The 26,473-nt window shown below is 40.8% G+C and overlaps 2 protein-coding genes and 1 long non-coding RNA gene across 4 annotated transcripts in view; 1 reads left to right on the forward strand and 2 right to left on the reverse strand.

The window, feature by feature from the left end:
• mgat4b (alpha-1,3-mannosyl-glycoprotein 4-beta-N-acetylglucosaminyltransferase B) overlaps positions 1 to 26,473 on the reverse strand; it is a 78,777-nt gene that overhangs the window by 13,341 nt on the left and 38,963 nt on the right. For both annotated transcript variants that reach the window (XM_037780052.1, XM_037780051.1), the window contains 7 exons: positions 20,358 to 20,537; positions 19,032 to 19,175; positions 18,191 to 18,324; positions 15,659 to 15,705; positions 14,771 to 14,884; positions 11,195 to 11,270; positions 8,043 to 8,157 (listed from right to left, as the gene is read on the reverse strand). In XM_037780052.1, coding sequence (XP_037635980.1) covers positions 8,043 to 8,157; positions 11,195 to 11,270; positions 14,771 to 14,884; positions 15,659 to 15,705; positions 18,191 to 18,324; positions 19,032 to 19,175; positions 20,358 to 20,537 — 810 coding nt within the window. The remainder of the gene's footprint in view (positions 1 to 8,042; positions 8,158 to 11,194; positions 11,271 to 14,770; positions 14,885 to 15,658; positions 15,706 to 18,190; positions 18,325 to 19,031; positions 19,176 to 20,357; positions 20,538 to 26,473) is intronic.
• Positions 4,062 to 11,895, reverse strand: LOC119494287 (zinc finger protein 853-like). Its single transcript, XM_037780053.1, has 2 exons — positions 11,889 to 11,895; positions 4,062 to 5,399 (listed from the first exon to the last, which is right to left on the reverse strand). Exon 2 carries the CDS (start codon positions 5,392 to 5,394, stop codon positions 4,486 to 4,488), a length of 909 nt encoding a protein of 302 aa, XP_037635981.1. The 5' UTR covers positions 5,395 to 5,399; positions 11,889 to 11,895; the 3' UTR covers positions 4,062 to 4,485.
• LOC119494288 lies at positions 5,859 to 6,391 on the forward strand. The gene is made up of 3 exons (XR_005208164.1): positions 5,859 to 5,962; positions 6,053 to 6,123; positions 6,258 to 6,391. It is a non-coding gene; the product is annotated as an uncharacterized LOC119494288 (long non-coding RNA).

The following is a 26,473-nucleotide window of genomic DNA, read 5'->3' on the forward strand; positions in this document are numbered from 1 at the left end:
ATGAGATTCTGCAGCCAGTGGCGATCCCATATCTCCACAATCTGGCACCTAACTTCATCCTCCAAGATGACAACGCTCGCCCCCACAGAGCCAGGGTTATCACAGACTACCTCCACAATGTGGGAGGAGAGAGAATGGAACGGCCTGCCGAGAGTCCACACCTCAACCCAAATGAACACTTGTGGGATCAGCTTGGGCGTGCTGTACGTGTTAGAGTGACCAACACAACCACGCTGGCTGACCTGCAATGAATCCTGGTTGAGGAATGGAACGCCATCCCACAGCAATGTGTGACCAGGTTGGTGACCAGCATGAGGAGGAGGTGCCAGGCTGTTGTGGCTGCGTATGGATCTTCCACCGCTACTGAGGCTCCTGACGGTGGATTAAATGAATAAAGTGTAAAATTGCCAATATGTCTTGTTTGTTCCTTGTTACTGATAGAGAGTTCAATCATCCAATCCACCAAACAACTCAAAACAAGAGTCAACACCAACAGGAGAATTCACTGTTTACCATTGACGGAGCATTTTGGCAAATTTTTCTTGGGCGCTACCCACATCATCAGCTGTGCTGCTCATCCCACAAACGCATGATCCTTGCAAGTTGGACATCATTGTGAAGGTAAATAAACAGGCTTTCCAACGATGTAAAATACAATGACCATTAGCACTGTAACAACAGAGAAATAATTCATCAAACACAAGTTTCCAAACTTTGTTTTTCCAGTATATATATATGATTACAGAACAGTGATCAAACACATCAGTGATGTTTGTGGTGAAACTGGCAGCAAATATGAACTCATAATCAATAAATAAAAGAGTTTGATAAAGTAGAACAACAAAGATTTACAGAGAGTACCTTTTCATTTTTATGTCACTAGTTATTTAGTCAATTGTTTACAAAATCGTAAACATCATAATAATAAATGATAATCAACAAATGACAGAGAACTATTCAGTAAAATCCTGTTGCATACAATAATAACAAACTGTGTACAAATAATAAAAAACAATTATCTTTCGGGACCTTGAAGGCTCCATGTACAGTAAAACACTCTGAAACTTGGCAAAGTGAGTTCTACAGTTGATACTACAGTTCAGGACTATGTCATTGTTTTTTACATATTTAACTAATCATTTTTGGTTTTTTTAAAAATAATTTTCAGACATTTTTTAGGTTATTTTTTTTATTTTTCACAAACACTCTGAAACTTGGCATAGTGAGTATTTTTACTTTTGATTCATACAGTTCAGTTCATCTTTTTACATATTTGTCTAATCATTTTTGGGATATTTTTCAAACACGTTTTGGAGTGTTCAGTATTTCTTTTACATATTTAACTAATAATTTTCAGATATTTTTGTGATATTTTTCATTAACACTCTGAAACTTGGCATAGTGAGTACTTTTACTTCTGATTCTACAGTTCAGTACTAAGTATTTTTCTTTTACATATTGAACTAGTCACTTTTGGACATTTTTGGGATATTTTTTAAGTAATTGTCGGACATTTTTCACTCTTTTCTTTTACATATTTTAATAATACGTTTTTTGGATATTTTAAAACAATTTTCAGGCATTTTTCATGTTTTTCCACATATTTTACTAATAATTTTCAGATTTTTGGGGGATATTTTTCATTAACACTCTGAAACTTGGCATAGTGAGTACCTTTACTTTTGATACTACAGTAATACATTTAGTTGATAATACTTATATACTTTTACTCAAGTAGAATTGCGGGACTTTTACTAGTTACGGAGTATTTCTACACTGTGGTTTAGTTACTTTTACTGAAGTAAAGGATGTGAATACTTCTTCTAACACAGTTGTTGATGTTTTGTTGTGATGATTGAACTCGGAGAGTTTCATTAACGGACTTTAACTGCAGGAAGCGTCTGAAATAACCTTTAATAATCTGTACTGTCTTCACATTTATCTGGTGGAGCAGCTGAGGGAAACCTTCTCCGGGGTTAAAGGTCACAAACTGAACTGAACAGAGCGTCTCACTGGACCGGCTGAATTAAAAGTCCAACATGGAGCTCAGCTCTTCTCCCGCCCCCTTCAGGTCCACCCTGATGTGTCTGGACATTTCAGCCTCCGAAGGGCCGGATGAATAAAGGAAACGAGACCCTGCAGACGTGAACGAGGCTGAAAGCTAAACTTAGCAAATGGAAACTCAGATCTGAACAGTTGAATTAGAGAACGGCCCTGCAGCTCTCTGCTCTCCGTCTGATTTAACTCACTGAGTCAGTTTCACTCTGATGAATCTATTAAAGCAGCCGCCGCTCGGCTCGCAGGCCGCCGCTCGCAGTGCACTTTTGCACAGTACTTGAGTATTTAGTATTAAAATAAGTATTTTTAGACATGAAACATATGAAGAGTTTATAAAATCTGATGTTTAGAGATTCTGAGATAGTTTTGAGATATTTCTCATGAACTTTTTCACATATTTTACTAATCATTTTCAGATATTTTAATAATCATTTTCAGATATTTTTCATCAGATTTTTCATTATGTTATTTTGACCGGTATGCACAGAAAAACACCAAGGCAAATATAAATATGTAAAATGTATACATTAAAAACTTGTATGTGAAAACTTGTCAATAAACCTGATTCTGGTTTATAAATAATCATCTGACACACCTGAAATTTCAGCCAAAGATTAAAAAAATGTAAATCTCTCAAGTCTCCCGTTGCTTGAAATCAAACAATAATATACAATTTAAATATTAATATTATTATATTAATATTGAGTTGATCTGGAGGACGTTGGACCGTTTGCTGTCCGACACAGTTTGTCTCTTTATAAAGAACAAAGAACGTGCGACGAACACACACTCCTCCATTAACTTCACTGTCAGGATACCCACAATGCAACAGTTTCATCAGCCTCACACACCAGGAGAATCACATCTGAGCGTTTCTCTTCAAATCAACTGAAATAGGAGCTTATTTTCCAGCTATAAAAATCTTCTGCTCTGGTCACATTTATTTAATAATCAAATTAAATCAGCTGAGCCTCTAAAAATAAATCAGCGTTCCCGCGGGTTTCAGCAGCGGAGAGCATATAACACACATAAAGACATAATTGATTGTTTTCTCCGCTGCAGTTAGTCAAATCAATAATTCACACTTCAAATGTTTAATTTCTTCTGATGGAGGAAGCGACGCCTCGAGCAGAGAGACGAGGCGGAGAGAGTTCACACTGATCAGTTATCACTAATAATGTTTTCATCTCATCACTGCAAAACAACTCATGTTTTATAAGACGATTAAAGCAGTTTATTAAAGGATTAATTATACGCTGCTCTACACTCTGAAATCATGACGAAGCCGTTTTCTCATTATGGATTAATCTGCTGATTATTTTCTCCATTAATCGATTGGTTTGCAAAAATAGTGAAAATAGTAAGAAATGTCGTCACAGTGACCCAGAGCCCAAACTGACACCTTCACTATGTTTGTTTAGTCCGACCAACAGTCCAAACCTCAGCATTATTACTAATACATTAAATATGTGAATATGAAAATATGTGTCCGAAAATTATTATTAAATATGTGAAAAAAATGTCCTAAAAATATGTGAAATATATCCAAAAACATTAGAAAAATATGTGACAAAATTAGTGAACAATTTCCCAAAAATCAGTGAAAAAATATTTAGGGAAATGTGACAAGATTATTAAAAAATAAAAGTAAGTAAAATAGATGAAAGAAATCGTGAAAAATGTCCAAAAAATATCTGAAGTTTCCAAAAATCATTAGAAAAACATATGAAAAAATTGTGAAAAATGTCTGAAAGTATCTGAAAATATGGAAAAAAAATCAAAAAAGTATTAATAAAATATGTGAAAAATGTCTGAAAAATAAGTGAAAAAAGAACCAAAAGTCCAAACCTCAACATTATTACTAATAAATTAACAAATGTTATCAGTTTACTGTCACAGACGACAACGAAAACCAGCAAATATTCACATTTGAGAAACTGGAAACAGAAGAATTAGTGTTTGTTTTTATTAAAACAAGGCAAAAGTGAATAATCAAGTTTCAAGTTTCAAGTTTATTTGTCATATGCATTTCATCATGAGCCCGTCAGTCATGAAGGTCACATGGTTTTTACTGCAAAATATCATTGTTTATTACAGAACCGTCTCATGTTGTTAACCAGCGTCTAAAACACTATCTGGAGCATCTTTAATTACGTAACATTAATCCTTTTACTGATCAGCTTCAGTGTTGTTGAAATCACAACTTAAACAGATACCAGTACTTCTACTTTATAGCCACCATAATGTCATATAGTTGTATTTATACTGTATACATTTATTCAGAGAGGCAGACGTATTGACATTTTATTTGACTGTTTATTTTATTTTTAATTAAGTTTTATTTTATTTATTTTAATATATATTTTGTTGGAGAAACCTGAACACCAGGAGAAACCCCTTACTGAAATATGATAGATTGAAGTTTTCTTAATGATGATGGGTGATGGGGGTGAGGGGGCGGTTGAGACAGGAAGGTGAGGTAGATGAGGAGGGAGGTGAAGGGGGGAGGAAGAGGGAGCTACTCTTCTCCAACAAGAGCTCAATTGTCACAGTCACTCTTCTTCTTTTCTCCTTCTTCTCCACCTCCTTTTCTCCCACTACCTCTTCCTGCTGTGCTTCCTGTAACACTACAGCTTCCTGCTCCATCTCTTCCTGTAACACCACAGCTTCCTGCTCCATCTCTTCCTGTAACACTACAGCTTCCTGCTCCATCTCTTCCTGTAACACCACAGCTTCCTGCTCCATCTCTTCCTGTAACACCACAGCTTCCTGCTCCATCTCTTCCTGTAACACCACAGCTTTCTGCTCCATCTCTTCCTGTAACACTACAGCTTCCTGCTCCATCTCTTCCTGTAACACCACAGCTTCCTGCTCCATCTCTTCCTGTAACACCACAGCTTCCTGCTCCATCTCTTCCTGTAACACCACAGCTTCCTGCTCCGTCTCTTCCTGTAACACCACAGCTTCCTGCTCCATCTCTTCCTGTAACACCACAGCTTCCTGCTCCGTCTCTTCCTGTAACACCACAGCTTCCTGCTGTGCTTCCTGTAACACCACAGCTTCCTGCTCCATCTCTTCCTGTAACACCACAGCTTTCTGCTCCATCTCTTCCTGTAACACTACAGCTTCCTGCTCCATCTCTTCCTGTAACACTACAGCTTCCTGCTCCATCTCTTCCTGTAACACCACAGCTTCCTGCTCCATCTCTTCCTGTAACACTACAGCTTCCTGCTCCGTCTCTTCCTGTAACACCACAGCTTCCTGCTCCATCTCTTCCTGTAACACTACAGCTTCCTGCTCCATCTCTTCCTGTAACACTACAGCTTCCTGCTCCATCTCTTCTTCAAGGCTTGGTCCTGGCCGCGGCGGCCCAGGTTCGAATCTGGCCTGTGGCCCTTTCCGCATCCACTCTCTCTCTCCCCCCTTTCCAAGACTCTATCCACTGTCCTCTCAATAAATTGGAAAAATGCTCCCAAAAAAAACAAAAAAAAAACAAAAACAAAAAAACAAAACAAAAAAAAAACAAAAAAAAACAAACAAAAAAAAAAAAGCTTCCTCTCAACCTCCATGTGTTGGACTGTGGTATTCAGTCTCTGTTTGCTTTCCATCAGGTCTTTGTTGACGTTCTCCATCTGTTCAACTTTGGTCTTCAAGGTCTGGTCTTTCTCCGTGTACTTGTCCTCCAGAGCCTTGTATTTGGCCTGCCAGGCTTCTTCGATCTGTCGGAGTACATCTGCCGTCCTCAACAGGTCGGTTCTGGTCTCTGTGAGCTTTATGTTGAGACTCTCCTTCTCCAGGTTGAGCCAACAAATCTTAGAGACTGTGAAAGCCTTTAACGAAGAAGGACTGAAAGACGGAGGGACAGATAGACGGACGGAAGGACGGACACCACGTTGTCGCGGAGGTATAAAGACTACTCAAAATGATCGATTATTAAAATAGTTGTTGATTAATTTCCTGTTGATGGATTGATCGTTGCAGCTCTATTTACCAGGTTTTTCAGGAAGTTTATCGACTGTGAATCTTCAGACGCAGATGTCTGCTATATTGGAAGTAAAGTTTCCCGTCAGAGACACATGTCTTGGTTTCAGCTGTTCCAGATCAGAAATATCTAATCAATAAGAAATGTTTGGCCGATCGGACCTCTGGCCGTTCTGATTTCTGTCTCTCTGCCCGCCGGTCCGGACTCCATCTGTCAGAGCTGGAAATAGTTCTGAGGAGAAATCTGACTTGATCAGCTGGTGTTTCCAGGAGAGTAACTCCTGCGTTCCACATGTCGGCGTCGGCTGATTGGATCCAGGAGGACGCCGCTCATTGATTAGCCTTGGCAGAATAATTAGAGAGCGGATCAGACGGAGGCCGACGCTTCGACTAATCTGCTGGAGCTCAGTTTAGTTTCCAGCTCCAGCGGCTCCGCGCCATCCTGATTCTCTGACTCCAAGTCAAACATCCAGAAAACTTAAATACAAATAATTTCCCATGAGCCATAACGTGACCTTTTTTAACTTGTGGTTGTTACCTTTAAACTTATTCCACTGCCTGTCAAGACAGAATCTAATATAGTCATTGTAGCTGTATTTTGCAAATTTTCAAGTTTTTTTGTGCATGTGAAAACAACCAGCTGGTCAAGCTGGAAGATTTTCATTATTAAATGTCTGTAAGTCACTATCTATGAGCTAACACGATGGAAATCAATAGTGTCTATCAGTTGGTGTTTGTAGTGCTGAACGTCACTGATTGGTTAAATATTTTAGTCTTTTTCCTTTTTTAAAAACCTGCACCAGACACCACTGTTTGTTGGTTTGCAGATTTTGGTTTAATTTAGAGGAAATTTAATTAGTTCAGGATTTATTGAGCATTTTTTCAGAAGAGAAAATCTAATAATCTTTTGCAGACACTTAACACATTTTTTCCAGATATTTTACTGATCATTTTCGAATATTTTACTAATACTTTTCCAGATATTTAACTTTTTTTCCGATATTTTACTAATTATTTTTTTGATATTTTGCTAATAATTTTCCGGATATTTAACATTTTTTCAGATATTTAAAATTTTTTTAGGGGGGTATTTTAATAATACTTTTCGGATATTTTACTGATAATTTTCCGGATTATTAACATTTTTCAGATATTTAACATTTTTGGGGGGGTATTTTAATAATACTTTTTGGATATATTACTGATAATTTTCAGATATTTTACTAATCATTTTCAGATAATTTATTAATAAATTTCTGATATTCTAATAATACTTTTCGGATATTTTACTGATAATTTTTGGATATTTTACTAATATTTTTTATATATTTTCTTGACCATTTTTGAATATTTTACTATTAATTTTTTGGATATTTTACTAATAATATTAGAATATTTTATTAATACTTTTCAGATATTTTACTGATAATTTTCAGATATTTTACTAATAATTTGCAGTATCACGAACTGGCGACATTCCCGGAAAAAATCACAAGCGGCGTCCAGTTGGTTACAGTTTTCCATCACCCAGCAGTGGTTGGTCCTCCAGAGAGGGCAGGTGGAGCTAACAACAGACTCACCCTTCAACATACTGTTCTTTCTGGTCTCTGCCAGCGTTGCAAGTGAACAATTACTATGACTGAACAAAGAAAGAAAAGAGCGATCACTACAGACGATGAAACTTCAAACACTTAACGCGACAGGAGCCGCAAAAAGAGATCTTTGAGAACTTTAACATAGGTCTTTATCCTCAGTAGATCTCTTCATTCTGAGCACAAATGAGTAAAAACAGCTCAACAGTAAACCTGTCCTCATTTATGTATACCTCACACCTGGAGACCGTACTCTCCTCTCATTGGCTGAAAGGTCCACATGAAGTCCAGAGCACTCTGACTCTGTTGCCACCTTCACTTGTCACTCAAATGACAAAGATGGTGTCCAACCAGCAGGAAACCCATTCATAGAGTTATGGATTATTATTATTAATGTGATGGTTGACTCACCGATGAAGCCGAGCTGAGAGAACTCCAGGATCATCCACTCCTCCGACGGCTGCTGCAACGCAAAGTTCTTCATGGTGGTGAAGTAGTTTGGACGAGCGACTATATCGTCCTCCAGCTGAGAGAGACAGACGGAGAGAGAGACAGAGAGAGAGAGAGAGAGAGAGAGAGAGAGAGACAGACAGAGAGAGAGACAGACAGAGAAAGAGACAGAGAGAGAGACAGGTGCAGTGGAGTAAAAAGTAGAACCTCTGAGATGTAGTTGAATAGAAATAGAGCACAAAACTGTTTACTAGAACACAGAGCTCTTCATAGATCTATCCTCTTCATTTTGCTCTCAAAGTGCTCCAGATTGATGCATTTAACTTTAAAATGGACAATATTTTCTTTCAGGATATCATAACCATCATCACCATCATCACCATCACCACCACCATCATCACCACCACCTCCCTACCATCACCACCATCAACATCACCCACAGTCTCACAAAACCCTGTAGAAAACACGACATAAGGGAGTTAGGGTTCCTGCCTCAGCTCAACCTGCGGTAGTATAGTGAGTCTGAGCGGTTGTAGTTTACAGAGTTGATTCTTTTTCAGTAGTTTTAAGTTTGTATTAAATAATAATATTTTACTAATACATTTTTGATATTTTACTAATTCTTTTTGGATATTTTACTAATAATTTTTGGATATTTTATTAATCATTTTGAGATATTTTACTAATCATTTTCGGTTATTTTACTGATCATTTTCATATATTCTACTAATAATTTGCAGTATTATGAACTGGGCGTCTTTGGCGACATTCCTGGGAAAAATCACAAGCGGCGTCCAGTTAGTGATCAGTTAGTGATAGTTTTCCATCATCGAGGATTCGTTAGTTAATTAATTATTTAAGGAACCAAAGTTATCCAGCTTCCTGACAGACATTTGCATCCTCCACTATTGTCACGGGGAGTCGATATGGAGTAATCACCTCCTCCTCCCCTCCTCCTCCCATCACTACACACCACCGAGGAAGAACTGTGCAGAGTTCAGAGGGAGTTTAGGTGTCAGAACATGGAGTCTGGCGCTGTGCTCCTGTCAAAACGCTCGGCGTGGGAGCATCTGAAGCTCCAGCAGAGACGACGGCGAGGAGAACGGCGTTCAGCTGCAGATCACAGCAGGCCTTCACATTAAGAGTCACACATCCAGACAGAGAATCACTGAAAACCTTCCTGGAACTGTGAAGCTGAGAAAACGCTGAATTCAAGAGTTTATTTTTATCTCCAGAAGTCATCAGAGGCCACGCCCACTAATGACATCACCTGTCTGGATTCATTTTTTAATCTCGTCACTGATTGGTTCAATATGTTTTTGCCATTTTCCTTTTTAAAAACCTGCACCAGACACCACTGTTCGTTGTTTTGTAGATTTCTGTTAGAATTTAAAGGAAAGTTAATGAATCAGGCTTTGAGCATTTTTACAGAAAAGGAAATATGAGATATTTTTCAGATATTTTACAATTTTTTTTGGATAATTTACAAATAATTATCAGATATTAAACAATTTCTTTTCAGATATTTTACTAATTATTTTTGGATATTTTACAAATATTTTCTTAATATTTAAAACATATTTTTCAGATGTTTTACTAATTCTTTGTGGATATTTTACAAATAGTTTTTGAATATTTAAAACATGTTTTTCCAGATATTTTACTAATTCTTTTTGCATATTTTACTAATATTTTTTGACTATTTTACTAATAATTTTCCAGATATTTAACAAATTCTTTTTTGTATAGTTTTGGAATAATTTTCAGATATTTAACACAGTTTTTCAGATATTTTATTTATTAGTTTTGGATATTTTACTAACAATTTTTGGATATTTTACTAATAATATTTGGATATTTTACGAGTAATATTTAGATATTTTACTAATAATTTTTGGATATTTTACTAATACTTTTTGGATATTTTACTAATAATATTTAGATATTTTACTAATACTTTTTGGATATTTTACTTATAATATTTGGATATTTTACTAATATTATTTGGATATTTTACTAATAATATTTGGATATTTTACTAATTCGTTTTGGATACATAACAAATAATGTTTGGATATTTAACACATTTGAACACATTTAAAATAAAAACTGACACAAAGCTAATTTATCTTATTTTAATTTTAATATTTGGCTATTATTTTGTTATTGGTAAGAATATAGTGAGATTGAAATGTGATGTCTCTGTTTATGAGAGCATAATGCCGTGATGGTGATGATGGTAGAGGAAGAGGAGCTGATTAAAGCTGTGATGTTTTATATTCTCTCTCTCTCAGATCATATTTTTATTTGGAAGGTGAATATAATCTGTCATCATGTGAGAGATTTCTGTCTTTATTAACCTTCAACAGGTGAACTCAGTTCAACACCTGATCCACAGAGTTTCTCTCTGAGTCCGCCGTCTGTTTCTTCTGCTTTTCATCTTTAAAGGGAACAAAGACTCGTGTGATGAAGCCACAGAGACACCACCATTAACGTCCCCGTCACTCTACCCACAATGCAACAGTTTCATCAGCCTCGTTCCTCCAGCAGCAGCAGGAGGAGGATTACATCAGAGACAGTTTTTATTTGAATGATTTATTAGTCAGTACAGTGACATCAGGTGGAACCGCCGACTTCATCATCATGTTGTTTATCTATTTATTCATATGGTGAGAGGTTCGTATCGTACACGCTGTCAGGTCAGGGTCGTAGCGCTGAGAACACCGAGGTCACATGTTCGATAATATTTATGGGAGTGATTTATACTGACATGAATTAACTAATTTTACACTAATATTTAATCTTTATTTAAAAGTCTGTTGTTTATTGTTTCTATAAAATCACCTGACTTCCTCTTTTGCTCCTGACAGACAAGAGTCATGATTCCTACGACCTAAGACCTCTAGGGGGCGCCGCCACTTGAACGTAATCACGTCTTTTTTCTTTTTAGACATATGTTGAAACACTAATCACTAATTCAGGTGCTTTTACTTTAACTGTTTTTCTGTTAAACTCAATGAACACTTCCTGCCGATGTTTCACATTAAAAGAGGATTTATTACGTCCTTTTAGCCGCCGGAAAGCTTTTATTGTGACAGGGTTTTCTCTCCTACCTGGACGTAGTAAGTTCCTTTAGACTGAGCGTACATCATCAGGTAACAGTAGTCCAGGTTCTGCTTCGTCCTCCACCTGAGGAAGAGGAGGAGGAGAGAAGAGGAGGAGAATGAGTGTGATTTTCCTAAAAAACAATGTATAGACTCATAAAAATAATCCCTCTCACAGAGCTGGCTGACATGGCTTATAAATAATATCTCAATAGTTTTAAACTTTTTATTTTATATATATATATATATAAATATAAATACATACATGTATATATATATCAGACCTATAACCGATAAATTATTGAGAATTATTAAAGGCTAACCCAGTAACACAAAGACTAACCCAGTAGCACCAAGACTAACCCAGTAGCACAAAGACTAACCCAGTAACACAAAGACTAACCCAGTAGCACAAAGACTAACCCAGTAGCACAAAGACTAACCCAGTAACACAAAGACTAACCCAGTAGCACCAAGACTAACCCAGTAGCACAAAGACTAACCCAGTAACACAAAGACTAACCCAGTAGCACAAAGACTAACCCAGTAACACAAAGACTAACCCAGTAGCACAAAGACTAACCCAGTAGCACAAAGACTAACCCAGTAGCACAAAGACTAACCAATTAACACAAAGACTAACCCAGTAGCACAAAGACTAACCCAGTAGCATAAAGACTAACCCAGTAACACAAAGACTAACCCAGTAACACAAAGACTAACCCAGTAGCACAAAGACTAACCCAGTAGCACAAAGACTAACCCAGTAGCAGTAGTTTTTGGTCTGATTATCAAAGCTAAGCTAAGCTAAGCTAAGCTAAGTTATGTCAAAGTGAGCAGCAGCCTCTGATGTGAACGTCTGACCCTTTAAACATGTAGAGAGTATCAGAAACAGCTCTTTGTGGAGGTTTATGTAGCATGTGATGAACACATGGCGTCCGACTCCTTCAGCCCTGCGGACCAGAAACCCCCTTCCTCCACCCCTCCGCCCTCCACCCCTCCACCCCTCCGTCCTCTCCCTTCCTCCACCCCTCTGTCCTCCACCCCTCCGTCCTCCACCCCTCCGTCCTCCCCCTTCCTCCACCCCTCCGTCCTCCACCCCTCCGTCCTCTCCCTTCCTCCACCCCTCCGTCCTCCACCCCTCCGTCCTCTCTTTCCCTTTATTGTGCCATAAATAAATGAGCCCTCCTCCCTCCTCCAGCAGCCTCCACTCATCTCCACACACAGCAGTTTATCCAAAGTGTTTTTACTACAGGGAGTCAATAGGCTTTTTATAATCCCGCTGAGGTCTAAAAACAATCCTCTTTTTATAGAGAAACAGTAAAGTTAACACAGAAGCAGCCTTGTCTCTGACCCTGCGGCGGTCGACGGGACGCTGTAACGTCAGCTGACACACAACAACAACAACCAGTGTTTTTAAAATAAAAAGGCATATTCCTCTGATCATAGTGGGACTCCAAAGTCTAAAAATGACTTCTAATGTTTCATCAGCGGTGTCACTACACGTCTTTAAAGTTAAAGTTCAAATCAAAGTTCATGTTTGAGTCACAAGGTCTCAGTTTATGAACTCAAAACATCCTGTAACCTCATACAACAGTTCATAGTAGTGGTACCTGAAGGCCATACTCGAGTAAAAGTACTCATATCTAACCACTTCAGTAGAAGTTAAAGTCACCTATTAGAATATCACTTGAACAAAGTCTGATATTTACTGTACTTAAGTAGTAAAAATAATTTTCTGATATTAAATTTACCGAAAATAAAAGTACAAGTAAATTATAAAACATAAACAGTGGTGGAAAGTAACTAAGTACTTTACTCAAATACTGTACTTAAAGAGTAACTAGAGTAGATTGAGCATGTAAACAGCAAAACGCTAATTATGCATTGCAGCATCAGTATTAGCGAGTACTTTTCACACTTAAAGTACATTTTGCTGATAATACTTAACGTTTTGAATGCAGTACTTATACTTGTAGCGGAGTATTTTTAAACTGTGTTATTACATTTAAATACTTCTTCCACCACTGATCTTAAACAATGCATTTTAAAAACGTGTTTTTTTAATGTAAAATCTAAATCTAAAAAATATTATGAATGTAGAAGTATAAAGTAACATTACATGCAAATACTCAAGTACAGTAAAAGTGCCACAACGTCGTATATATCAGTACAGTACTTGAGTAAAAGTACTTGAGACTGAATAGAAGACGATGAGGTGAAGAGTGTTTAAACGGTGTTTAGTATTCGAGGCCTCGACTCTTTAACGCTCCTCCGTCTCCTCAGTGAGAACATCAGCGTCCAGAGAGGAAACTCTTAATGTTCTCCTCCTCCTGCTGTTTGCATACAAACAGTGTTAAACAGAGTTAATCACCGCCGACATCTGTCCGTCTCCCGTTAACTCAGTCTGTAATGGCGTTTAAAGACCAGACAAGTTCCACATATTTAAACCCGTTTTACTACAAATCATCGACTCTTAAAGTCAGTCGTCGGATGGATTTCCTTCCTTCCAGACGGCTGTTGGTTTCACTTTATGTGGATAAAAATCAATCTGTAGAAGTTTAAAACAGCTGCAGATAAACGATCCATCACAGCCGACATTAAGACAACTTTATTTATCGTCAAAGGTACGTTATCGGTGAATTATAACGCAGTCGTGAGCAGCGTCAGGAGTGGAGGAGTGTTGCATTCAAGAGCCATGTTGTTGCAAAATGGTGGCAAAAATCTATTCATCTATCGGTGTGTTTTATTCGGCTGACAGTTTGTTATATTATTGTGTTTATGATAACAAAAGAGATTTAGTTCAGTCAGAGTCATTTCAATGCAAAAGTTCTCCATTTTAAATCCTGGCGTGTCCAGAGTGTACCAAAGATCGAATATCGCTAAGAAGTGAAAGTCAATAGTTTGTTCCATCGCAACATCAGCGCCCAGCAGCAGAGCTAGGCTTCCACCATTTTGGACTGAATGCGACCCACCAGACGCCAGTAAAACGTCCGCCTACAAAAGTGCCGTATAAAAGTAAAACAAAATGATTTCTATTCTATTGTCATATTCTACTGAAATGTCCTGTGTTGAACAATAAAATATTATAAATATAATAAGCGTTTTCAGTCCAAAATGGCAGCAGCTGCTGTTGTCAAAAAAAAAGTTTTGTTTCTTTTCTTCTTTACTCTTTGTCTTTATCCTCCCCCTATGACCTGTCTGCTTCTCCCTCTTCCTCCCTCGTCTTCCTCCCTGTTACTTTACTCCTCCTCTACCTTCCCTCACCTCCTCCCCTCTGTCTCTCCTGTGTTACCACGGTAACAGGGCCAAAGGGGCAGAGCAGCGGTTTATTAACTAAAATGATGTCATTTCCATCTGCACACTGACTGAGAGAGAGTGTGTGTTTCCTTTTAGGATGTCAAGGAGACAAGGAGTCGAGGAGACAAGGAGACGACGAGGTGAGAGAACCAGTTTAAGCGTGTGTGTGTATAGTTAGCAGCTCAGTGAGGTTCAGAGCTTCATGAATTAGCCATGACAGGCTGACAGACGCCTGGGGAGCGGTTTAACACACACACACACACACACACACACACACAAACAGACCTGACTCTCTCCTTCGGGTCTCCAAAGGACTCTCGGAGTCGAGAGAAGTCGGGGTAGAAATGGACGGACGGAGAGACGACCTCCAACAGACCCGCCTGAATCTCTGCTGGAAAACTGACACACACACGGAGAGAGAGTATTATTATTATTATATTAAATAATATTACAACATATTACACAATGTCTTCAATAAAGTTAGTTCAAAGTGAGAGAAACAGACAGATGACATCATGAAGTTCACTGTGATCACATGAAGACAGAGAAGGAACCTTTTTATTCAAGACTGATAGATCTAAAACAGAGAGAAGGAGACGAGGAGGTAAAGAAGAGGAGAGGGATGACAGTAAGAGAAGGAGGAGAGAGGGAAGGGAAGGAGGAGGTAGAGAAGGAAAGAAGGACATAGAGAGGAGGAGGTAGGAAAGAAAAGAAGGATGAGAGAGAAGGAAAGGAGGACATACAGAGGAGGAGGTAGGAAAGGAAGGTAGGATGAAAGAGAGAGAAGGGAAGAGAGGAAGGATATACACCCAGTGGAAAGAAGAAGAAGGAAAGCAGGATTAAGGAAAGGAAATGAGGATGTAGTGAAGGAAAGGAAAAAAAAGGATTTTACAAAAATGTTCCTGCTGCTGACATCATCACTGTGTGTGTGTGTGTGTGTGTGTGAGTGTGTGTGTGTGTGTGTATGTGATACATATGAATCATGCTCTAACATGCTATCCTCTGACTTCACGCGGTGAACAAAGACACACACAGCTGTTCACACACAGCAGCGATCAAAGAACCGCCGCGTATGAGCCGACATCAAACACAACACACACACGCGCCCCCCACACCCCCCCCCATCAGGCCTGGTGCTGTAGCAACGGCATCCCATCATGCAGGTGGACTTACAGGCGCTTCAGGTTGTCTGCTACACTGGTGGCGTACTGCTGGTCAGCCTGAAGACACAGAGACACACACAGAGGACGACGTTATACATCCTTTATATATATTTAACACTTTATTCTGTTTAGCCAGCGGACCACCGGGACGGGCCAGGACGGGCCGGGACCGGACCACTTCTTCTTTATACTCTCTTTATTGTACACATGTTTATATGCAGAAGTATAAATAGATATGTGTCAAAGTTATTGTGATAGTAATGCGTTAAATTCATTTTAATGCCATTCATTTCTTTAACGCATTAACACAACTTGTGATTTTTAGGTTGTATCGGCTCAGTTTGAAAGCTAGAGGGAAAAAAAGTCTGAAAAACGCCTGAAAGATGTTCGAAAAAAAGGTTTAAAAAATGTCAAAAAAAAATTCGAAAAGATTTCGAAAGTCAAAACATGTCCAAAAAAGTCTGAAAAATATACCCATTATAATATAATGGGTTCTATGGGTACCCACGAGTCTCCCCTTTACAGACATGCTTATTTGTACCCAAACCACCATCTTCTCTTCTGGAGGACGTAGTAGTTAGTTGTTATACTGACAGGTGTTTCTATTATTTTGTCCACCCCAGTCATCTCAGTCAGGGCAGACTCTGCTTCCTGAGCCCTGATTTGTTGCTTGTTTCCCCGGCAACATGTTTTCTCTCATCGCCAAACTTATGGCGTTCATTACCACACACACACACACACACCCATACACACCCACACGCACGCACGCACACACACACACACACACACACACACACACACACACACACACCGACTGAGATCATCTGAATATTTTTGTTCCCACTCGAACATCAACAACAACTTGAGCAATCGATGACATCAGAGTTCAGCCTCCCGCTCGGCCAATCAGGGCCCAGATGGGGTTCCCTTCAGGGACCCGATCATGTGGCTCCGCAGGTCGCTGTGAGATCACACACACACACACACACACACACACACACACACACACGGGTTTGGATGGTGTGTGGTTTGTTTTGGCGTCCTGGAGGTGCCAGCTGGGTGGAGCTTACCACAGAGCTCGGTGTTAACGAGGAGCAGACGGCGTTCTGAGCTGCTCGCTGATGAAGCTTCGCAGTCTTTACTGTTAATATTTACTGAGTCTGAGTCTCTTTGACCATTTGAAAACTAAAAAATAAGATGTTTCCTCCTCTAAAGCTTCCCGGGAGTCTGAAACAGCCTTTATTCCGCCGTTCCCTCCTCGTTCTGCTGCTGTTTGTTTTCATTTCTGTCTCCGTTTGTCATCCTGGTATCTTTCTCTTCTCGCTGATATAATATTTAAAATCCCCTCTGGGTGTTTTGTTTTCATCTCAGACACAGTTTTAAATGTGTGTTTATTTCCTCTCTGATGGCTTCAGACCGGAGTTAAACCGGAGCTGGGCTCGTGTCGGATGTTCATGTTTCAGAGTGAACTCATCACACGGCGTCTCAGCAGGGTTCGTTTCTGCAGACGGACGGCGAGCGGCGAAACCACTTAAAGCTTTTAAAGTGGAGAGACGTGTTCTGTAGCATGAATTTTACATGACTGAAGCGCGTCGCGCTGCTGAGAGAGCAGAAGAACATGTGACGTAACGCAGCGGGGAAACACAAAACCACCGAGGCCTCCTGCAGACCCACAACACAGGAACAGGTCTGAGATCAGAGCTGCTACCTGAACATCTACTGTCTGTTTAAACTTTATTTAAACGACACCAAACACAGGCAGGTGGGCTGCAGGTGAAGAAGGACAGGGTTGAGACGGCTGGTCACAATAAGGACATGTTCCTGCAGCCGGGAGGCGTGTTCATGTGCTTCAGTTAGCGCTGCATCAGGTTCAACAACTATTGTTGGCAAAAAAACTCTAATTTGTAAAATACTAACCAGATTAGCCGACCCCTACGCCGCTGGAGACGACTGCAGGAGGAAAGCACCGTGCTATCACCAGATGAGGGACGACTTTGTTCACCTCATTTTCTGTGTTTCATGACAGCGTGGTGGAATTAGCGAGCTAAGCTAGCTAAATAGCCTTGCGTCCAACCAGCGGGCTGGTGGCCAACGGCAGCGCTGGAAAGATAAATTGAGAGCGTATAAATCTGTGGATGTCTATAGTTAACTATCCTTCAGTAAAGTCAGTCAGAAAGAGAGTCGGGCAATATCGGAGAAGCGTTTCAGAGACGGAGAGAAAGGGTTGCTAATAGTCGGAGCGGTCACATCCGTCACATCCCCAGTGATCAGCAGGTTTAGGAAATTACTGAGTCTTTTTTAAATGTGAAACTAAAGTATAAAGTAGAAACCAAACGGGCTGAGAGCCACAGACAGGAAGCACGTGAGATTTAATGAAACCAGTGAGACAGTCAGATAAATAAAGTTTCAGAGGTTCAAATAACAGATGAGAAGCTGCAGCTCTGAATACAAGAACAGCTCAAAGTGTGTGACCTTCATCACTGTTACTGCACACACACACACACACACACACACACACACACACACACACACACACACTGACCTCGGCGATGAAGACGACGATGACGCAGTCCTCTTTCTCGGCGGGACTGAGCTCTGACATCAGAGAGGTGAGTGTGTCGGTCAGGTAGGAGTGGACCTCCCTCTTCACACTGGGAACCCCCATCACTATGGAGACTGCACACACACACACACACACACACACACACAGATAAATATATATTAATATATATATATATATATTTCTTCTTCTGTGTTTCCTCTCTTGTTTTTTTATCTCTGTGTCCTTTGCAGCAGCATAAAGCACTTCCTGTCCGACTAACCTGTTTTACCCAGAGTGCATCATAAATACATCTGACAGACACACACACACACACACACACACACACACTATTATCTTACATTGTGTTGTGTTTGTTCTCTCTGGTTTTATCTGTATTTATGTCCTCTGTGTAAAAACAGGCTTGTCAGGAAATGTTTTAGTAAGCAGAAAAAATGCTTTATAAATAAATTAGAGTTGACACACACACGCACACGCACGCACACGCACACACACACACACACACACACACACACACACACACACATACACACACAGACGGTGACCTTGGTCCAGCCCGGTTTGGTCGTAGCGGTGTGTTTTACTCTCCAGGGCAGGTGGAGTGTATCAGGGGGCCTCGGAGGGCTGTCTCCCCAGGGAAGGTGCACTGTGCCTGGGCTGCTGATCCTGTCAGGAGCCCCGGGGCTGGGAGCGGAGGTGTGTGTGTGTGTGTGTTGTTGTTGAATAGATGAGTCCATCATGTGACTCATGTTTTATTGTTTTAATGTTGGTGTGTGTGTGTGTGTGTGTGTGTGTGTGTGTGTGTGTGTGTGTTTGTTTTTACCTCCGGTGCGTCCCTGTCCCAGGTGTACCGCCGGCTGCAGGCTGTCCTCTCGGTTCAGCAGGTGAGGAAGATGATGGAAGATGGAGGGAAGCTGCAGGACGTTTTTACTGCTGCTCACGTTCCACAACTTCAGCCTCGTCTCCTCTGAAGACAGGACAAAACAAGACCAGGTGAGACCAGGTGAGACCAGGTGAGACCAGGTGGGACTGGATTAGACCAAGTGAGACCAGGTGAGACCAGGGGAAACCAGGTGAGACCAGGTGAAACCAGGTTGGACTAGATTAGACTAAATTAGACCAGGTTAAATCCAGCCTCGTCTCCTCTGAATCCAGGATAAAAAAGACCAAGTGAGACCAGGTGGGACCAGGTTGGACTAGGTGAGACTAGATTAGACCACGTAGACAGTGACATCGGACCAGGTGAGACCAGGTTGGACCAGGTGCGACCAGGTGAGACTAGATTAGACCAGGTGAGACTAAATTAGACTAGATAGACAGGGACGTTGGACCAGGAGAGACCAAGTTGGACCAGGTGGGACCAGGTTGGACTAGGTGAGACTAGATTAGACCAGGTGAGACTAAATTAAAACCAGATTATAGCACACTGGGCCAGTTTAAATTAGATTAGAACGGGTTAGATTAGATTACCAGGTTAGCTTGGTGAACAGAAACTCAGTAATCTGCTGCTGATTGACCGGAGAGGCTGCTCCAGGTGGGACTAGATTAGACCAGGTTAGATTAGATTAGACCAGGTTATATTAGATTACCAGGTTACTGAACAGAGAGGCTGCTCCAGGTGGGACTAGATTAGACCAGGTGAGACTAGATTAGACCAGGTTAGAATAGATTACCAGGTTACTGACCGGAGAGGCTGCTCCAGGTGGGACTAGATTAGACCAGGTGGGACTAGATTAGACCAGGTGAGACTAGATTAGACCAGGTTAGATTAGATTAGACCAGGTTAGATTAAATTAGACCAGGTTAGATTAGATTAACAGGTTACTGACCGGAGAGGCTGCTCCAGGTGGGACTAGATTAGACCAGGTTAGATTAGATTAGCAGGTTACTGACCGGAGAGGCTGCTCCAGGTGGGACTAGATTAGACCAGGTTAGATTAGATTAGCAGGTTACTGACTGGAGAGGCTGCTCCAGGTGGGACTAGATTAGACCAGGTTAGATTAGATTAGCAGGTTACTGACCGGAGAGGCTGCTCCAGGTGGGACTAGATTAGACCAGGTTAGATTAGATTAGCAGGTTACTGACCAGAGAGGCTGCTCCAGGTGGGACTAGATTAGACCAGGTTAGATTAGATTAGCAGGTTACTGACCGGAGAGGCTGCTCCAGGTGCGGTTGATGTCTCTCAGCGCCTGTTTCTCAGCGATGGCCCTCTTAATCTCCTCCAGGACCAGGTTCAGCTCTTTGGAGCGCCGCAGGTTCTCCTGCTCCGCCGAGTGGAGGCGCTCCCTCAACGCCAGGAACTCCCTCTGGTAGATGTCCACCACATCTCCTGCAGAGGGACGAGGATACGGAGGGTTTACTACGAGGTTTAGATGCAGGTTTAAGGTCTCGTTATCACAACATCAAAACTGTGTTTACATCACAAATCAAATTCCTCCCATTGAAGGCAGCAAAAAGACTAAAAAACATATTTTTTAACCCATAAAAAATCAGAAACAAAGCCATTTAGTAGTAAAAAACAGAACTAAAAATAAAATGAACAGACACCAGGTTAGACCAGATTAAAACCAGTTCAAACCTGGTTTAATCTGTATGTACAGAGCTCCATTAATCAGTGAACCTCACTGTGTCACTGGTGACATCTTCCTTCATCACCATGAACACGCCGTGGCCGTGGCCGTGGCCGTGGCCGTGTTTCTGATTTATCATCAGCATGATGTGACGGAGAGAAACAGAGAGGCAGATTTATAGGATTACTGGGAGTGGACAGGTAGAGACGGGAAAAAGACATAATCTGAGTAAAAACATGAAAATAAAAAGCTAAATCCTTCATCTGCTGCAGCAAACATCACCCAGCCATCCATCATCCCTCCATCATCCCTCCATCATCCCTCCATCATCCCTCTCTGGGTTAATGCTATGTGAAGGTAAATCTGCAGTAATCCCTGTTGGACTCACACGAAGCCGTTCTCCATTCACTATATTCACTTCCTTCATTTCATTCAGTCCACTGACTGTAACATCACCTCTGGTTATCAGACTGCTGGTGAGCTTTATAAAATAACAAACGACAACATGAACAGTCAGTCTGAGCAGATAAATAACGAGCTTCAACGCCTCGTTTCCACGTCGCTCTGTGTACGTGTGCCAGTCAACAGGAAGTTCATTCATTCCTATGGGAACCTCTGTGATCTGTTTGCGAAACTCCTCCGTTACGTTTGGTCCATAATCTACGTTGAAAAACATTTAACTTTTGCGTCAGATTACAGACAGACTGTATGATGCACTGTGTGCCACAGGAAGTTAACATCTTGTGCAAACAAACAAACACGTCACATGTTGTAAACTCGGAGCTTTCAGAAACTTTCCACTGACGAGGTTGTGAATACGACATGAGGGGGGCGTTGATATGGACTCTACTGGTGAACACATCTGGAGGCACCATTATGTTTAAGCTGTGTCTCAATCCGCATACTTCCGTACTTAAACTTGATATTTTGAGTGCATACGTGCGTTCACACTGGAAGTACCCGGATGTTGTACTCAAAACGTTGAGTGTGGAACGCCGGACACGTCTCACCCTCAACGGTCGCCATCTTTGCTGTGTAGCGAAAGGGGAGGGGCCACCAACCTGTTTCAAACTTGTGAAAATGGCGGACGAGGAAGCTGCAGCGGTTGCGTTTGAAATGCCGAACTATACAAATTGAATTATATATATACTGTATATATGTGTATATATATGTATATACATATACATATTTACATGTGCTTTTTAAGTACCACTAGACTGGAGTCAGATAGATGCCATTATTTGGTTAATTTATCCGTCTGAATTGAATTACTGCCGATACGGCGTGATGTCCGTGGTACATAGGTACACATAAGTACATAGTGTGCACAGTATACTACAAGGAAGTACTAATGGAAGTATTGCTGATGTTGTTCACATACACTGCAACAGGAAATAAAGTGGGACACATCTGGAGTGTTTGTGTTTACTGTGAAATGGTCTACATTCTGAATTGGGAATAAATAAGTGACAGTGATTACAACCGATGCTACGATGCTGTTTATGTCCACACCGAACTGCATTTCATTTTTAATCAATTTAATCTTGACCTCTTTATTGTCACAATAAACTGAAAACACAATAGTTGTGAAGATATAAGCGAGCTCAAAGATGACCTTCTTTGAAAACCCAAATATTAAGACACACAGAATATATATTCAGACATCATTTAGTTTAAATGTTGAAGCCGTTTCATTTCTATTTCTTTCATGTTACTTTTTATCACCATCTTAATTTCACTGTAATTTAATTCTCCCTTTTACTTCCCTCCAGTCGTGGAAGCACGACTAGGATTTCTGACAACATAATTAGAAGTTTCAAAGCAGAAATCCTGAAAATGTTAAGTAAATATAGTAGTAAATATCCTCTACACAGAATTTCTGTTGGTATTCTACAGAAAATCTATATCTAAAATAACATCTCTGATTATTTTCTGTCAGAAAGTCTCGTGTTTTCATCTCATCCTCTCAAAATTTCACTTCATCTCAGCTATGGATAAAATAAATTCACTCAGTTCAACGTAGTTAAAGAGCCGGACAGTTAGACCTGACGGTGGCGCTAAATGAGGAACATCTACAGCTGAGATTCATGTTAATCCGACCGCTGGTCGTTGAGATATCTGCTGTTTTTCCTGGAATATAAAACCAGTGTGTTGTGCTTCTGTCTCTGATGGAAAAGTAAAACTCTCATTCTGCTGTAATTATTCTTATAAACCCTCATTAATGGAGCACAATAGTCACATCTGTTTGGCTGATAACTGAACACACTCTCTGTCTGCTGGCTGATGACTTTTTAATGATGCTCCTGCCCAGTTATTTATCTGCTCTGATGAAATAATCTCCTTCCTGCAGCAGTCGGTCTGTTCAACACTGAACTCTGTGTTTCTGCACACTGAAGGAAAAAATCACTGCTTCCTGTTCCAGCTGGTTTAAAGTCCTCACATGACGACTTCACATCCAGCACCGTGTGAAGGAGTAGCTCCATGTTTATGGGAAATATTTAGTGGTCAGGACGGGGTTAGCTTAGCTTAGCATAAAGACTGGAGGCAGGGGGAAACAGCTAGCCTCTAGTCTAAAGCTCACTGGTCAACAAAAGATGAACAACGCTGGAACTATTTCTTGACAAACAACTGCGTATACATCCGCCCAGTACTTTTGTGCAGCATCTGCAGCTAAAGCTGAAGTTGTCTCTGACCAAACTCTGTGTAGAAACCACAGACAACAGCAACGTCGCTGCCGTATTTCTGCCTAGATGACTTTATGTTGAGTGTTGATGGAGCAGCTACATAGCCTGGCACTGATCCATCCAAACTCCATTCTGAAAACAAGCATTTTAAAACTTGTTTGCTTGTCGTCATGGTAACGGACCTGACAAAGCATGAATTCAGACTTTTTACTAATCAGCATCATGATGTAGTTATTTCAGCATCACTTTGATCTGTTTATTGATATTAAATCACAGCACAATCTGTTTATTCTGGGTTCATACCGCAGTAGAGACGTGTGGCTGCTAGATACAGTCAGTGTGATGACACTGTATGTGAATACAGCTCGCCGCCGGGTGACATTATGAACCCAGACACGACGGCGTTTGGTTTTCTGACATATCTGGGACTTCACCAACATGTACAAAGCAGCAACAGAGGTTATTTCTTCCATGGTTGATGGAGGAAATGTTGTATGTGAATACAGCTCGCCGCCGGGTGACATTATGAACCCAGACACGACGGCGTTTGGTTTTCTGACATATCTGGGACTTCACCAACATGTACAAAGCAGCAACAGAGGTTATTTCTTCCATGGTTGATGGAGGAAATGTTGGTATCTATGGAGACGAGCTCCTCCTCCTCTCCGGTGCGTCTATAGTGAATGAACATGGATGATAGCGGCGGTCCAGAGGGTGTGAACGCAGCATTAAGCAAACACAGTTGGATTTACAACCAACCCAACACACAGTAAACATGGTGTGTGTGTGTGTGTGTGTGTGTGAGAGAGATAACGACACTGTGTCGAGGCTCTTTACAGGATTACATCCTCATATATTCACGTTTTAACCTTTGACCCCCCCAACAGAAGCTGATGTCATACGTGTGTAATAATTAATCAAAGACAATGACATCAATAACGGGAAAGTAGAGCCATCGTGAGAGGTCAGAGGTCAGACACACACAGACCGCTCAGATCAATAGCTGGATGTAGACGGATAAACAGCACTAATACACTGTAATCCTGCTGTAATACCACACACACACACACACACACACACACACACACACACAAACAGAGCGGCCAGGCTGAGTCATCCTGCGTGTGTGTGTGTGTGTGTGTGTGTGTTTGTGTGTTATTGTAATAATATAATAGCCACCAATCACAGCGTGGAGACCACCCAGGTAATGAGATTACCCAGCATGCTCTCTCTCTATCTATTACACACACACACAACACACACACACACACACTACAGGATGACTCACAGTTAATGGTCTTCTGGTTTTCAGCTCACAGGAAGGAGGAAGGAGGTTTGAGGTGTGAATGAGTCCTGATGGTCCTCACTGATCAATAAATATACTAGTCTGATTCTGATTGATCGATTGATTGATTGATGAGAGTGAAGACAGTAAGAAACATCTAACAAAGACAGCAGCAGCTCTCTATCACAGCGAATAAAACCAGTAGTAGAATGTAACTAAGTACATTTACTCGAGTACTCTACTTAAAGGTGCAGTGTGGAGGTTTTGGTGCCATCTAGCGGTGCGGTTGCAGATTGCAACCATCTGAGTAATAGTACGTGTCCACAGCCTCCGTCCTTTCCACGCTTCCCATTCATTGTCAGGCGTGCAATGCATTCTGGTAGCGTGGCGGAGCGATTCGAGAGGCGAGGCGTCACGTCGGCCGCCTCGTCGACGTGACGCCTAGACCTCATAAAGTTGAGGTCTAGGCTACTTTGTGCAAATCAGGGGCGTCCGGCGCAACTCGCCGCCTCTGGAAACTTTGTAGAAACTTTTAAAATATCTAAAATAAAGACAGATTCATCAACTGCAGGATTATTTTTCTCATAAAATGTTTTCAGAAACACATTTCGATGAACTATTTTCGTGATATAAGAGAAGAAAGTTTCCAAACGAGCCGCCATGTTGGTTCTACACAGGGAGCGGGTCTTCTTCACGGAGTCCTCCATGTTTCTACAGGACTCCAGAACGGACAAACCAAACTCTGGCTCTAGAGAAACACTTTCATGTTTTTACGTCACCTGAAGGCCACCGTAGTTCTCCGTCACGCTGGTGAAACTGTGGTAACGTGAGCCGCAGAGTGTTAAACCGCGGTATCGCCAGCCGCCGTCTGACTTCTTCTTCCTAAAGTCCCTGATTTCTGCAAATCAGGGGCGTTCGGCGCGACTCGCCGCCCTCTGGAAACTCTCTAGAAACTTTTAAACTAACCGTTGATCTAAAATAAAGACAGATTCATCAACATGAATTATTTCTCTCATTAAATGTTTTCTGAATCACATTTCGGTGAACTATTTTCGCGATTTAAGAGAAGAAAGTTTCTAAACGAGGCGCCATGTTGGTTCGATGTTTGAAAGCAGGGAGCAGCAGCCCGCGAGGGAAAGAGTTCGTCCAATCAGGTGCTGAGTACCAGAGTACAAGTACCTCAAAAATACTACTGAAGTACAGTACTTAAGTAAATGTACTCAGTTACATTCCACTGCTGCAGGTCTGACGTTTAGTCCGGGAAAGTCCGCAGGATTCCCGACACGAACAAAAGAAAAACAAGCCTGAGTAGAACACTGTGAGTAACGCTCCGATGGGAGTCACTAAATGTCAAACAGGAAGTCGGAGCGACTAACAGGACGCGAAGATCTCTGAGTTTTACCTGCTGAGTCAGAGTGAAGAGTGTTAGAGGAAGAGGAGGGAAGGAAACGAAGCTGCAGAGACGACTAACACTGATGGAACGAGGTTAAATCAGGTCATTATCAACTAAACTACTGCAGCCAGAAACACTAGTTCAACTAATATAATGACGATTACTGTTTAAACAAAACAACAAGACTGCAGAAAAACAATTTTAAAATAAAGATAAAAGAAAGAGGGGTTAAACGAGGACAGAACCTTCCAACATAAAAAATAAATGAATAAATAAATGACTCAATGAATAACTAAATGTCATTAAACGCAGCAAAAATAGTATAAAAAATAA

Source organism: Sebastes umbrosus, chromosome 9 (assembly GCF_015220745.1).
Source record: "Sebastes umbrosus isolate fSebUmb1 chromosome 9, fSebUmb1.pri, whole genome shotgun sequence".
In the NCBI taxonomy this organism is placed as follows: Eukaryota; Metazoa; Chordata; class Actinopteri; order Perciformes; family Sebastidae; genus Sebastes; species Sebastes umbrosus.